At 46.6% G+C, this 16431-nt stretch overlaps 1 protein-coding gene across 1 annotated transcript in view; it reads left to right on the forward strand.

Moving 5' to 3' along the window:
* Positions 1-1186: 1186 nt before the first annotated feature.
* Positions 1187-16431, forward strand: part of Ntn4 (netrin 4) — a 108091-nt gene continuing 92846 nt past the window's right edge. Inside the window, exons 1-2 of the mRNA XM_076920013.1 lie at positions 1187-1521; positions 4685-5214. Coding sequence (XP_076776128.1) covers positions 1467-1521; positions 4685-5214 — 585 coding nt within the window. The 5' untranslated portion in view covers positions 1187-1466. The remainder of the gene's footprint in view (positions 1522-4684; positions 5215-16431) is intronic.

The raw sequence follows: 16431 nt of genomic DNA on the forward strand, positions 1-16431 counted from the left end.
GTACTGCTGACGATTTATAATAACCGAATGGTATCTATAAAGTAGTTAACTTTCTGGAAAATATTCAAAGGCACACACTGAATGCTGCAATACAAAATTGCATTCGACTTAACGTTTGCCAATTTCCTTGGAAGTGTACGCAGAACTATATTTTCAGAGAAGTTACAGAAGTCCCAGGCTGAAGTGCTATTTAATCTCCTTCCATAAACACCAGCCCTGAGCTACAATTAGCTGCTTGTGGTTGCTGCTAAATTGCTCCCCATAAGATATTTCATAACCTTATGGTTCCCCTGCACACCATACACTGAAGAATGTGTGAACGCACCTAGGACCCAGGCATTCTTATATCGCTGCCCCAGACTGGGATTCTCTTAGACAGTCCATTCCCTGATCTGGGATCTTGGTCTTTCAGGCCCTGTGAGAACATCTTTTACACCAAAAACGGGTATACACCTTCGGCTCCTGTAGGCAGTGGCTGTTAGCTGGGCTGCACCCCCCAAAAGGCAGCAGAGACTTAAAGGACCCTTGGCACTTGGTGCGCGTTCAGTGGCAGTACCCTAGGCAGAATGGGGGCAAGGGGTGAGGTCGTAACCCAGATCGTGGGATTCGCAGAGAATGGGTGCCGTGGAGTGGTGGGGGGTGGAGGGGGGAAGGCTTGTTTTGCTGGGTGATTTTTCTGGAAAGTAGTGGCTCGCCTGTTTCGCGGGTTTTTAAGCCCCTTGGCATGCCCTGACCTGATCCGGAGGGAGTCAACCGCTCTCAGGAATGTTCCTGGAGAAGGTGGGAGACTGTTTCCCAGGCGAGGCCCTTGGGTGCTGGAGGGCACCCGCGAGGTCAGGCGGGGAGATGCGCGCAGCGGGGGGAGGCAGAGACCCCTCCCCCTCCCTGGGCGGCGGCGACGAGGACAACCGGACCCGCGCGTCTGCACCGCCCGGGCTGTCAAGCGCGGGGGGCGGGCGGGAGGAAGGGGTGGAGGTGCGAGGGGAGGAGGAGGGCTGGCACCGGAGCGCCGCGGTGTCGGTGCAATAAAAATGCATCCCATGGAACTGCCCATGGAGAAGGACGGGACCGAGCCTCGGCGGCCACAGGAGGTGGGAAAAGCGGAGGAGGACAGCCGGGAGGCGGCGGCGGCGGCGGCCGGGAAGTGAAAGGTCTCGCAAAGTTCAGCGTCGGCTGAGGGCGCCGAGCCCCGGGCGAGCGGCGCACCCGCCCTCAGGGCCGCTCAGCCGGCAGCGGCCAGGCCGGCTATGATCCCGGGGCTCCCGCCGCTGCAGAGCTGCCCGGGCCCCGCCAGGCCGGTGCGCGACGGTCACCCCGCCGCCTGGCGCGGCCCCGGCCCGAGGCTCTGCGCCCACGGTGCCCACTGAGCGAGCCTGGCGCCCCGGGAGGAGAAAGAACCACAGAGCCCCGGGTGCTCCCGAGGATCGCTGCCGCTTCATCCCACTTGCTCCCGCAGCTGCCCGGCCATGGGGAGCTGCGCACGGCTGCTGCTGCTCTGGGGCTGCTCCGCGGTGGCCGCAGGTGGGTGGTGACGCGGCCGGGGCCCCCACCCCTCTTCCCTTGCTCCTGCTTCTCCACCCAAGCTTGGGGGCTGGGGGATATAGGGGATCCCGGACAGGGAGCCCAGAGCTCGGCTACTGAGGATGAAGCCAGTGGCCATGTTACGTTTCCTTTGCCCGCGACTCCGCAGTTTCAAACACTATTGATTTTTTTTCCCCCTGCAACTGAGATACACATGTCCTTGAATAACCAGATATCCTGGGTACGCCCTGCAGAAGATACAGAGAGATCAGTGTTTCTTTCTGGGTTTGGCTTGGGGGGAAAAACTGCCTCTGCACTTGGTGAGGGGAACAAAGGACCCAGCTCGCCAGCCCCGGGCTCTCCATGGCCTGAGGAGTGACGAGGAGGGGTGGCCCGGAGACCCTGGGCGTGCGTGGGCCGAGACCGCTCTCTCATTTGGAGCGAGATCGCCACCATCCCCGATCTCATTCTGTGTACTTGAGAACCAGGTAGGGCCACCTGGGGTGAGGGTGAGCGCCCTCTTCCCGGGGCGTTGGCTGCAACGCAGTAGAACTCGGAACTGGGACCATGGGGGGTGATCACTCAGGTGGTGATTGCCCGGAGCTGGCTGACTGCCCCTGGGGAATTGGTACCCTGGCCGAAGCTTTGCAGGAGGTCGGAGGCGGGTCTGTTTCTTGGCTCAGTAACTGGACTACGGGCAACCGGCAGATGCCCCTCTCCCTCCGCTCCGGTCCTGTCTCTCTTGGACTGCCCTTAGGCCACCGGTTCCAGGCTTGCTGTGTCTGAGTCCCGGGGGAGCCTCTTTCTGTTCTCTCCCTCCTTTATCGAAGGCCACCTGGCTTTCAGCTGGGTTAAGTACAGCACGGTGGGGTACTGGGGGAAAATTTTGAGGGTCTGATTTTATAACCCCCACACCCCACCCTCAGACGGACTTGACTTGCTCCAGGAAGGGGAGTGTGAGTTAGAGGAACCGACTGGAAGGTTCCAAGCACTGAGGCAGACATCTCTTCAGTTAGACTGCTTTCATTCTTTCCCCAGAGCTGCCAGTAACTAAGTCCAGGCTTAAGAGGCTGCGTCCTCCATCAGGGAGCAGCCTGTGTTTGCACTGCTAACTATTTCTTATCAAATTATTAGTGGATGGAAACTTTAAAATTATTCATTATCCCCTCCCCCCACAAGGATCTGTCAAACATCTCACAGTTAAAGATCTCACTTGAATTCTTCCTGATCACACTTCTTATTGTTCACTACAAGTCCACGCTCCCCCTACTTTTCATAACTTTTCTCTTTTCAAGCCTTGTTATGACAAACCAAACCAAAACCAAACAAAAACAAAAAAAACCCCAACCACCACAGGAGCAATCCAGAGGTTGTAAATAAAGAACACAAGGGGAGTGTTGCAAGTCAAAGATACTTGTACAGGCAGTATGCGACTTTCCCCCTGAAACGCTTCACAGGTGAGTCATAGGACACCGTGTTTGTGTGTTTCTGGCCACAGGCAGCTGCTGCGCCACTAATCAGAACAATGGCAAACAGAGTCCTGGCTTGGTGCACATTTTCATTTGACGTGTTAAAAAAAATGCCCGAGGAAACCCCTTATTTTGGTTGCAAGGAGGTGTGAGGTGGTGATTGTCAGTGTGTGAAATCTCTTCTTTCCAGCCAAAGCTGTCATTTGGCTCCATCCAGTGCCCCTGTGATAACAGTTCAGAGGTTCTGTCTCTTAAACAGAAACACCCAATTAGCCAGAATTTCGGGGTTGGTTTTCCTTTTCCTTCTTTTCCTCTGTGTTTTAATGTTTCTTAAATGGACAACTCTTTGCTTAAGGTATTCATAATTAACATGACAAACCCAAATTAAAGGATTATGACAAGCAGTCAGAATGTGAATAAGTGGGTACTGTTTGTCACTTCAAGTGCTTTCGAAGCATTAAGGTGGGTTGGAAGTTTGGGAGGCAGAGTATGTTTCTTTAAAAGGTGTTTCGTTCATGATAGTTGTTAGAGGTGCCGTTGGTGTGCCAGACTGGCAACATTCTCCAGCTAAGCAAACAGATAAGTACTCCATACCACAGCCTGCCATAGGAAGAAGCACTTAAGGCAGCAAGAGCAGGTACAATAAGCTTTCCTGTTGCTTGGTAGTTTGGAGGGTTGGGTTTCCCCCCGTATTTATATTTAGTTAATATTAGGCATGGATACCACACATTTGAGAACCAGTGGTTTTTAGCTGTGCCACCTGAAATGAGGTCCTACTGTATATTTATTAACTATCTTGTGTTGATTTTCCTAGAGAACCACCCCTTTACTGGACATACACACAAACACAAACACACACACACACACACACACACACACACTCACACACACACACACCATGAGAGAGATGGGAAGATCACTAGCTCAATTGCTAAAATGCTTGCCACACAACCAAGAAGCACCAACTTCGGTCCTTACCAACCACAGAAAACATTTAACCCGACATCGGAGATGCAAAGACCAGCAGATCGTAGATCTCATGGGCTAACCAGTCTAACCTATTTGTTCCAGGCCAGTGAGAGACCCTGTCTCAAAAAACACAGGGTGGAGGGATGGAGAGAATGCTCAGTGGTTAAGAGCACCTGCTGCTTTTGCAGAGGTCAGGGGTTCTGTTCCCAGCATTTGAAGTCTGGTGGCTTACAATCATATGTAACTCCAGTGCCGGGGGATATAGTACTCTCTTTGACTTCTTTATGCACCTGCACACACATGGTACATATGCATACACACACACACACACACACACACACACACACACACAGAGAGAGAGAGAGAGAGAGAGAGAGAGAGAGAGAGAGAGAGAGAGATCTAAAAGCAACCAGGTAGATGGAACCCCTTAGGAACAATATCCAAGATATTCTGGCCTCCTCATGCACACATGTGCACACTCACACATTTATTTGCACTCATGAACACACTGTCATCTATCTTTCAAGCACACACACACTTGTATACATGAACCATGGTGAATGCATGATAGCATTCATGGTCCTGTTTGCTAGATTCCTCTCTTTAGAGAAAGGCCCAAAGACTTTGGAGGATACCTTGACTGTTGTAGATTGTACCAGGTACACAGAGAGCATTCCCATTCCCCATGGGTTTGTCTTGAGTGACATATGCTTTCTTGTCCTCAGGACTGAACGGAGTAGCTGGAGCGAATTCCCGTTGTGAGAAGGCCTGCAACCCTCGGATGGGAAACCTGGCTCTGGGAAGAAAACTCCGGGCAGACACTACCTGTGGCCAGAATGCCACCGAACTGTTCTGCTTCTACAGTGAGAACACTGATCTCACTTGCAGGCAGCCCAAGTGCGATAAATGCAACGCTGCGCATTCTCACCTGGCCCACCCACCCTCCGCTATGGCAGACTCCTCCTTCAGGTTTCCGCGGACATGGTGGCAGTCGGCAGAGGATGTGCACAGAGAAAAGATCCAGCTAGACCTGGAAGCAGAATTCTACTTCACTCACCTAATTATGGTGTTCAAGTCCCCCAGGCCCGCAGCCATGGTGCTGGACCGGTCCCAGGACTTTGGGGAGACCTGGAAACCTTACAAGTACTTTGCAACGAACTGCTCGGCTACCTTTGGCCTGGAAGATGACGTTGTGAAGAAGGGAGCTATTTGCACGTCTAGATACTCAAATCCTTTCCCATGCACCGGAGGAGAGGTAAGGGCACCCGTTTAACTCTACACCATAAGGAAAATGAGGTAGAAAAATGTTACCAGCCCACATTTTTTTTTAAAGCACGAAGCTATACTTGTAGCAACATGAATGAAATTAGAAATTTTCATGAGCTTCGTCATAAATTATTCCTCTCTCTGGGACATGGATGTGTGGTTGTTCTGAAGCAGATTGCCCACTGACTGGATTTCAGTCAGAATTCTAAAATTCTTGGGTTTTGTTTGTTTGTTTGTTTGTTTGTTAGTTTATAGAAAGAACAGATACAAATCAGGATGTTTAAAAGCTGCTGGCCTCTCCAGTTAGCAGCTTGCTCTTGAAGCGCATACTGGTATCTTCCTGATATCTGTAACATAAAGAGATAGTAAATAAAAACAAAGCAAGAGAGAAAAATATGCTCACCAAAAGACTCCGAGAGAAGGGCCAAGAAGCTGACTTGCTTGATGAACTGCTTCCCCCGAAAGCAATGACAATCATAGGTTAAAACCCCTACCAAAAAAAAAAAAAAAAAAAAAAAAAAAAAAAAAAGTGGGTGTGAGCGTGCATGCTTGTAACCTCAGTGCTGGTGAGGTGGACACAGGAGGATCCACAGGGCTTGGTGGCCAACCACTCTAACAAAACCAGTGAGCCACAGGTTCAGTGAGAAACCCCGTCTCAAAGGGCAAGGTAAAGTGCCTGAGATAGAAGCATGAGGATTTGAGTGCAGACCCTTGGGACCTATGTAAATAGCATGATGGATTCCCCAGGCTTGCTGTTCAGTTAGCTAATCTAACCAGTTAACAGCTCTGGTTCAGTGAGAGGTACTATCTCAAAAGATAAGGCTGAGACTCGTAGTGAAAGACACTTGATGTCAACCTCTGGCCTCTGCATGTGTATATACACACATGCAGACACACACATGTTACACACGCATTACACACATGTACACATATGCTACACATATATTAAACACATGCACACACATGCTACACATGCATTATATACGTGCCTAAACACATGCATACACACATGCCACACAGGTATTACACTCATGCACACAAATAAGGTATAGAAGTGATTTAGAAAGATGCCCACCATCAATCAACCTCTACCCTCTATGAGCAGGTAGACACACATGTACATGCATACACATACCACATAGCCACACAGGTATACTCACACAAATAAGACCAAAGAGTTGTAAGTGACAATGCTAGCCACCAACCTCTGGCCTCCATACACATGTACATAAATTCATACATGTACACACACACACAAACACACACACACACACACACACAAACTAGAAACTTGGTATTAAGATGCCAAGAATGTATAGGAAGATAATTCCTTTTAACATAAAAGATGATTTGAGGCTCACATACACATGAATTCCAGTTAGGAACCTGGGTCTGTCTTCTTTTCCTGGGTCCAAAGTCAGGTCCCATTCATTCTGCAAATCATCCTTGCCAGCTACAGGTCCAATTACTTACATTTTCTCCGGTTTCATATTTTTCTTCCCCTGAGGGTATAGAATAGGTCTATAAGCATAATTATTTCCTCAACCTACTTTTGATAAGTGTTCAAAACTCTCCTCTAGCCCACCACCCAGCAGAGGTAGTGGAAGAGAAAAGTTATTAGGACGTGGGGGAAGTGGACCTGTTCAGCAATAGTTCTTTGGGGGTGAGTTTGATCCTTTTTGGCAGCAGTTCAGTCCTGTCGTAAACACCAAATACGACTCAGCAGCTACAGTCCAGTCCTCTTGGCAGGCAGACACCAGGCAGCAACCAGCAACTGTAGTCCAATCCTGAAGAAACTACCAGGCTTGCCAACTGACCTGAGGTGAGGCCACTAAAGTATAAAGCTACCACAGGAACCTTATGAGCAGTTCTTGGGCGAGTTTCTCTCAATAGCAGTGTTACCACAAGTTAGCTCAACAAGGCGAACCAATACATGTATGTCTTTAATGAAGAATAGGGAGGTGGAACAAACCAGACCAAGGCTCATTGTGTTTGCTGTATCCAAACATCCTTTCACCTGTGTCTGCTTCAGGAAACCAGTCTCTCACATGTCTGCTTTAGCAAGACATCCTTTCACCTGTGTGCCCCAGCAAAACCACAATTGACATCACCAACTTTCCAAAGAAACTAGAAGTTTCTACCTCACAGGTCTTTTTAGCTTTCATAGAGGCAGCCAGGCAGATTCTCCCTAGGTATACGATCACAAAGGACTAGAAGGAAGTAGAATAAGAGACTTGGATACTTTCAACAACTAGGTAATACTGATTCAGAAACAAAGAGGGCTGGAGACACGGCTCAGCACTGGGTGCTCTTCCACAGTTCCATCCCCAGCATCTACTTGGTGGCTCACAACCATCTGTAACTCTGGTACTCAGGGATGCGGTGCTCTCTTCTGGCTTCTCTGAGCACCAGGAGGACACACGGTGCACAGACATGCATGCAGGCAAAACACGCATGCACATAAAACAAACATTAAATCAAAAAATAAAGGTGGAAAATGTTGAGGGGAGAGGGGGGAGGTGAGGGAGGAGGGTGCCAGGTTTCTGGTGCTGATAGCTACTACAAATGTCAAGACTAGGTAAGTGACCAGCGGCCAGGGATTACGCCACGTAATCCCCTGACTTCAGGACATTTACTGATGTCTGGAGACATTTTTGTCCTATGAGGACTGCTGAATGGCATTAGGATCTAGTGAGTGGAACCAGGGACAGAGCTAAGTCCTAGGCAATGCACGGGACAGCATTCCCCACTCCCTCCCTAAAAGAATTATCTAACCCAGGATGTCAACACTACCCAGGTTGAGAAATGGGAGCTAGGTGTTGGGCATACAGCCAATGCTTGTGACACAGGTTACTCATACCGAGACAAGCCCACTTGCATTTACACGGCTACTCATGAGTTTCTCAGATGCCAGCCCTTAACAGACGTCTATTCAGTCTCTCCTGCGTGTCAAGCGCTGTTCTCAGTGTGCCTGGTTCTGACTTTGGATAGGTAGAGAGTCTGCCTACCGGGGGCATGATGTGAGCTTTAGCATGGGAGTTTCTTCTCCTCTTGAGCCCCTCTGACACATGTAGTCCTCACTGCTTCAGCCCCAGAACACTCCAGAACAGTGCACATGGATCCGGAGCCAAGAAGGACATGCTTCGCCACTGTTTCCGTTCTCCTTGATAAGTCGTAAAGCTCACTTAATATTGTAAGCCTTTCAGTACGCTGTCATGATGGACATTTTAAAAAGATATTAGGACAGGAAAGAGAAAGATAAGTTAGACTCATTGTTTTCTCATGCAGAGAACACTTTGTGTTTAAAAACAAGCAAATGGTTTGAACTCTCAGACCGCCTTGGTATTGATGCACAGGCTCATATTGGCTTCCCACATCTCAGTGCTACTGGGCCACGTGTATCTGTAAAGAAGCAAAACCAGTGTGGGAAACCAGAAGGCAGCAGCCCGCTCACTAACACTCATTTTTTTTTCTTTAAGATTTATTTATTTATTTTATGCATATAAATGTGCCACCATTGCTGCCTTCAGACACACCAGAAGAGGGCACCAGACCCCATTACAGATGGTTGTGAGCCACCATGTGGTTGCTGGGAATTGAACTCGGGACCTCTGGAAGAGCAGTCAGTGCTCTTAACCGCGGAGCCATCTCTCATTGACGCTCTTCCACTGGATAAGTACAGTGACTCCACAGTCACTCAGAAATGACTATCAGTTACCTGAGCTGTACCAGAAGTGCAAAGTGAACTGCTGGTTAGCTCAGTCCATCAAGGGCTTGCCTTCCAAGCACAGGGACCCATTTTTCATCCCAGAATTCACAAAAAATGCTGGGCATAGTGCCTCACACTTGTAATCCCTGCACTGGGAAAGCAGAGATAGGCAGATCCTGAGGGCTCACTGGCCAGGCAGCCTAGCCTACATGGTGAACTCCAGGTCAATGGGACCCCATTTTAAAAAAATAGGTAAATAGCCCCCATGGAACAATACCTATGCTTGTACACTGACACCTGCACGTGTGTACACGCGTATTTAAACACAACTGCACACATGCACACATTCATGTGTAATACTAAATAAATAATCATTGTCGCCAACGCTTATATCAAATTTCAAGCAGAGAGTACAGTTTTTTTATCAGTTATTTCAATGAACAGGATGCCTTTTCAGTCTACTTTGGCAAGGTATTTCAGTTGAGCCTGCCATTTTAGCAGGCTTCTGTTTTGAGCATGAGGAGAGGATGTGTTCAGCTTGGATACATCCTAGAGCTGTATGTACAACACTAAGGAACTGCTGAATTTTGCAGTTTGCAGGAGTAGACATGCATTTGGTTTACAGTTCTGGAGGTTGCAAAGTCCAACATCATGATACCAACATCTGCTCAGCATCCTAAGAAAGGGAAGGGAGCCTCTTGTGTTTTGATGAAACAACTTTGCTAGCTTGTGTCTCTCTATTCTTACAAAACTACTAAGCTTTATCACCCTTATGCAATCCCAAGTACTGATTAAAGTCTCTACCACCAAATGCTATCAACATACGAATCTGGAGCTTAAATTTCCAGGACATGAAATTTTAATGAGCAAAATCAAACAACCACCACTGGTTTGAACAAAGCCAAACATCTGTAAGCACAGATACCGTTCCTTTGCCCTGCACACGAGCAAGGGAAAGAGGAACATGGCATTCAATTCAATGTGTCTGGCCATGAGCCTTTTTTTTTTTTTTTTTTTTTTTTTTTTTGCATCACTCCAATTACCGTCTGCCAGGACCATAGATCTCCACAGTGAACTAAGTGGGAAATCCCGCAATGGAGGGACTAAATGTTGCCAAAGCCCCAGTAGGAGGCACAGACAAGCCTGGGGCTCAGGTGGTTTGATTTCAAGACTCTCTGTCAACTGGGGGCTTAGTCAATTTGACAGGGCAGTAGATAATAACAACCTTGGAGGTGAAGCTGATGGGTTAATTAGGCTCTTTGAGGAAGAAAAGAGGGCCCCTTACATCACCCCTGGGAACAGAAAATGTAGGACAGGGAGGAGAGATAGCAAATCATTCTGGGTCCCCCAGTTTTCCAGGCTTCCTGGAAGTGGAATTTGATCGTGTGAACCATAAGCAGTGGTGTAGAGATTATCCGTCTCGGGAAATAACCATTGCCCGCTCCCAGTTCTAGTGTCTAGTTACTAAACGAATTCTACACAAAACGGGATCAGAAATGACTGAATCACATAGTAGGCTTTTTTCTCCCACTTCAGAGCATAATGAATATATCACACACTCAAAGAGAGAAGAGTAAAGTCTTAGGCAGCAGTAAGAGAAGGAAGGAAGAGAAGGAGGTCCCTGGGCTCTGAGTAGTCCTTGAATAGAGAATGGCACTAACCAGTGCAGGGATTTTGTCAGTCTTATTTACAGCCATTTCTTTGGCACTGAGGACAGAGCTTCGAGCCTGTAGGGTAGCTAGGATGAAAGGAGGGATGGCTGACTGTAAGCTGGGGAAGACTAGAAAAATGCTCATAAATGGAGAGTAAAGGGGAAATTAGTGAAGTTTGAGAGTGGGATGAGAGGCAGAAGTTCCAGGTGACACAGAGACAGTAAGCTCTCAGTAAGAGAAGACAAGTGTAGTTAGTATGGATGCTAATGTCCACCCGCACAGCCATTTAAATGCCTTTTGAACATTTGTGTGTCAGGGCCCATTCTAGATTCTTGAGACATAGCGGTAAACTGGGCATAGAATTTCCCTGTCCTAATGAAAACTTCGCTTAGAACGCAGCAAGAAGTGGGTTGGGGGTTGGGAATGGGGAATAAATCGAACGTACCATAGACCGGAGAGTGGTAGATACTAAGGAGAAAAATCAAACAACATGGGAAATGGAAAATGTCAACACGGGGTGCCGTTTGTAAAAATTACACGTTTAAAAATTCTAGAGAGTTTTCATGAGCGAACAACATCTGTAGCTTAAGGTCCTATCGCTCTCTCCCTGACCCTCCCCCCATATGCATGTGCGTGAGCACGTGTACGTGTGAGAGCGGATGTATGTGTGTGTGTGTGTGTGTGTGTGTGTGTGTATGCACATGTGTGCACATGTATGCAAAGGCCAGGGCCAGACATTGGCTGTCTTCCAACATCACCCCAACCTTATGTTTTGAACCCACTTCACTGGTTAGGCAAGAGCCCTGGGGCTCCACCTGCGCCCACTTTCCCAGCACCGTGACTCTTAGCTTTTACATGGACTTTGGGGACTGAACTTAGAGTCTCATGCTTCTGCAGCAAACATATCACTGAGTAAGCCATTCATCTCCCCAGCCCCCAGGCCGCATTTCCCTTAACCTCTAGATAAAAGTAAAATTAAATTGGATGTTGCTCGGAATAACACAGATTGATCAAGATCCATTTTTTTTTTCTAATCAGTCAACAAGCACTTCAGTAGGATGAGAGTATTTGAAAAGGAACTTTAAAGTCACCGAGGGGAAAAGAATCCTACTCATGAGTCAATTTGAAGGCTGGGGAGTTTAAATGGCTTTCCAACAATTACCCCACGGGGCCATGTCTTCCTGCTACAATTCCCATTCTGCATACTAAGCTAAATGCAGCTGAGACACATTGTAGCATGAGAGACTTGGGAGCCACCGATGTTCCTTTCTTTTGGAATCTTACAGCCTACTGGGTGGAAGGTCACTTATGGACTGACTCCCTCAGTAACCTCGGTCGGTATAGGATTAGTCCCCCAAATATGTCGTATAGATGGCGTGCCCTTCAAGGTCCAACCATTTAGTTGTTAGGCAGATGGTAGCCAGTTGAGTTTTTGCCTGTATTTACATTTATGTGTTGATCTCTGCTTGGGACTTTTTCGCTGAAAATAAACTAATACCAATGCTTTTTTAGTTCACTGCTGTTCAGTTACTGACATCTGTTCTTTAACGGTAGCAGCAACGAAGTCATGATGCTGAGCTAGCAATACTCTCTCTGTAGCCTCCCCATGGGAAAAGCCATGTAAACATACTGCATCCCATTTCCTTACCAGACCCCACTGAAGCTGGGTGTGACATTGCACACCTTTAATCTTAGTACTGAGGAAGCAGACCCAGGGGGATTTCTATGAGTCCGAGGCTGGTTTGGTATGCATAGTGAATTCCAGGCTAGCCAGGGCTACGTAGAGTCTCTGTCTTAACAAAACAAAAAGAACTCCATTGATCAGGCATCAGCATGGACAGCATTTTGTAGACATAAAAAAGGAGGCTTGGTGAGTCAGAGTAACCCAGGGTCAGATAAATGATGAGCCATCCAATATGAGAGCTGGGGTAATGAGCTTACTGTGAAACCATCGATATGATTAAGTTCTAATATAACTTCAAAGCAGAAAAGAAGGTTGTCAAGACGGCTCAGTCGTGTCAAGAGGACACTTGTGTCGAGCCATCTGACCTAAATTCGATCCCAGGGCACATGACAGAAGGAGAGAACTGAATCTTGCTAATTGTCCTCTGCCTCTCAAATATGTCAGGAGAGTGCTGTGTGGTGTGTGCCACGCGCACTTTAAATAAATGGAGCAAACGTTAAAAAAGAATTCATTGGACAAAACTAAAACGAGACTACTCTGTGACTGTTAACGATTGTAGAGAACTTCCAGACTGGTGGACACTTTGAAAGAGTTTACATTTTTGACTTTGGGTTAAGAGTGAATGTTTTCTTATAAGATACTTATAACAAGTGAAGACTTAATATTACCCCCAGATGATTTAAAAACAGTGGTTGTCAACCTTCCTAATGCTGTGATCCTTTAATACAGTTCTTCATGCTGGAGTGACCCCAACCAGAAAGTTATTTTTGTAACTGTAATTTTGCTACTGTTATGAATCATAACGTAAATATCTGTGTTTTTCCACAGTCTCAGGCGACACCTGTGAAAGGGTCGTTTGACCTACAAAGGGGTTGAGACCCACAGACTGAGAACCACTGCTTTAAAACAAGCTATGTGGAAAGAAAGGACTATATAGCTTTCTGGTATCACTAGGCATTCTTTTATGGTTGGTTTGATTTTTGAGAGGAAAGGAGTACCTTTTACCTAGCTAGTAACTACTCAGGGTTTTCTAAGTTAGTTATATAATGTATTAATGTGTCTATCACCTTGAAGTTCACTGTCAGCTGTAATTGTAGAAAGCTGTGTAGAGTTACACACAGTGATTTGATCATATGAAGCCTAAAATAGTCCTTTCCTTAGGGGTTATAACTCAAAATGTATAATAGCACCTATTCTTTAAAAAAAAAAAAAAGTGCCTTCAGTTTATACAGAACTTACACGGGGGTTATTGATTAAAACTATTTAAAGAAGCTATAGAAAAGGGGATCCCGCCTGGACATAAATGTCTAGTCAATAAATACATGATTGATTGAATAGATTGTGTGTGTGTTCATGTATGTGTGTATATGTGCACAGGCCAGAGGTTGTATCAGGCACCTTAATCTATGACTCTTCATCGTGTGTGTGTGTGTGTGTGTGTGTGTGTGTGTGTATGTATTCATGTATGCATGTGTGTGCACATAGGCCAGAGGTTTATGTCAGGTGTCTTAATTCATGGCTCTCCATCTTATGTTTTAAGATGGGTCTCTCACTCACCTACTAAGCTGGACTGGCTGGCCAGCTAGCTCCAGGCACCTGCCTATTTGTCCAGGCACACACACTGCACCCCTAGCTTTCTAACACATACAGCTTTTTAGGCAGGCGCTTGGGATCCAACTCAAGTCTTCATCCTTGGGTAAGCACCTTGCCTGCTGAGTGAAGCCATCTCCCAGTCACCAGAATGGATTTCTCCTCCAACAGTATAAAAATTCCCCGGTTAGCTCTTTTAAAAGTTGGGTTCGCCGGGCGGTGGTGGCGCACGCCTTTAATCCCAGCACTTGGGAGGCAGAGGCAGGCGGATTTCTGAGTTCGAGGCCAGCCTGGTCTACAGAGTGAGTTCCAGGACAGCCAGGACTACACAGAGAAACCCTGTCTCGAAAAACCAAAAAAAAAAAAAAAAAAAAAAAAAAAAAAAAAAAGTTGGGTTCACATTTGCTTGGGGTTTTTTTGTTTGTTTGTTTTGTTTTGTTTTTTGTTTTTGTTTTGTTTGTTTGTTTGTTTGTTTTTTCTATTTGGCGACCTCACTTTGCCAACATTTGGTCAAAATATTCTGGAAACCGTGAGAAACCAGATTGCAAAATGTCAAAATGTTGAGTCACTGAGGTAGTAAGGCTTAATGATGAAGAACAGACGAGAGGCACATACCGGAAATCAGGGCACATGAAGTGGTTTGAAGAAATAGAGAACCCACAATATCAGAACAGGGATGAAGAGTATTAGGTATTCGGAACTCTGTAAGACTGTGTAGGTGACTGCTCTGACGTGTGGTGGGAGGTGTGTGGGACCTCAGGGGACTCGCTCCCTGTTGTAACATGCCTCCTATCTCTTTCCCACAGTGTTTGCTAATTGAGGGCCATTGTTCTTGGTATTTTGGTCAATGTGTGGATACCAGCCCCCAAAGTTTTCACCAGCACAGATTTCTATAAGAAGTAGATATCTAAGGTATATTTGTTGAACTGGAACTGAATTGTATGAAAGTAACTATAAAACTGTATTTTATATTTGACTGTGTTGGATGTTACACAGTTACTAAGTAGTGATCTTTTGAAAATATTCATGGTTCATTCTTTCTATAAATATTTGGAGAGAAACCCTGATTTGCAGAGAAAAAGGTTTTGCTTTGGTTGGTTGGTTAGTTGATGTTTTGTTTTGCTTGAGACAGGGTTTCTCTGTGTAGCCCTGGCTATCCTGTAACTCACACTGTAGACCAGGCTAGCCTTGAACTCAGAGATCTGCCTGCCTCTGCCTCTTGAGTGCAGGGATTAGTGGTCCCCACCACATCCCATTATTTTGTTTTTTAATCCCTATAGATTTGGACAAGTGTAAAGAAACATGCTAGGCAGGGAGAGGGAAGAGGAAGTGCAGAGAGGGGACGAAAAAAAGTGACAGGGAAGGTGGCAAAAATGGTTGGATCCTGGGTCTCTTCTTTAGAAAGAGCTAGCACATTTGCTGACAGGTTGCATAAATGATGAGAGGCAGAGAAACAGACAGACAGACGGACACACAGATGGACAGACAGGGAACCAGAGAGACATACAAAGACAGAAGAGGAAGGGAAGGAGAGGGAGTGAAGGAGGGAAGGAGGGAAATGTAAGGGTGCTTATAATGTGTAACCTGGAAGAGTAAATATCCATTTGCTGAGAAGCAGAAGTCTGAGGGGGAACAGAAGCTCCCCGACTTTGACATGCTACGTGTGAGGTGCCTGCTAGACATCTGAGAGCAGACACTGAGGGGGATTAGATTGTGGAGAAGACAACAGTTTACAGATGATGTTTGAAGCTATGAAACTTGGTTGAGATCATAAGGGTCTAGGTATGGTTAGAGAGGAGGAGGGCCTGGAAAGTGAGCCCAGGCAGAGACAACGTTGTTCATTGATGCTGCCATTTCTGAGATGCTCTAGGAAGTCCTAAGGCATTCCCAAAAATTGTTCTCGCTTGTTTATGAGACTGGTTGTAATCATGAGTTGAATTCCATTGAGTTTCCACAGTGGGAAGGATAAGTATATAAAATGTCCAATGAGAGAAAAATTGGAAGCAGCACTCTAGGTTCCCACAAGAGGCACCAAGTCAACCAGAGAGAGGAACGGACAGAGACTGGGCCTGAGTGACAGTTGAAAGGCAAGGAGGGCAGAGCCGAGTTAGAGAACAAAATCTTTGAAAGTCATGCAGAAAGAGCTATATTGGTTTTAGGGACTTTTGCCTTGTAGGGCTTTGTACTCTGTTACAGTTATTAAAAGTCTGGGTCACGCCACCTTGCCTAGGTTTATCTCAAACCCCTGGACTCAAGTGACCCTCCAGCCTCAGCCTCCCGAATACTTGAAATGTGGGCACACATTTCCAGCCTGCCTACGCACCATCTTGCCTTATTCAATTGCGCATCTTGTTTCAGTCCTCGAAGCTGAACCTCTAGGGGTAAGACTTGGAATGCCGTTGTTCATCCTGGCACAGTGGTGCTTGCTTTGCTGCCTAGTGTTTTATGAAATTTGATTTGGGGAGCAAGACGTTGGAGGACATCTGCTAAAGGCACTGGGGCTGGACAGCAAATCCCTTTTAAGTGAAAATGTATACATTTGGCAGCAAATTTTTACAACAAAACCTCATT

Source organism: Arvicanthis niloticus, chromosome 22, assembly GCF_011762505.2.
Source record: "Arvicanthis niloticus isolate mArvNil1 chromosome 22, mArvNil1.pat.X, whole genome shotgun sequence".
Taxonomy (NCBI): Eukaryota; Metazoa; Chordata; class Mammalia; order Rodentia; family Muridae; genus Arvicanthis; species Arvicanthis niloticus.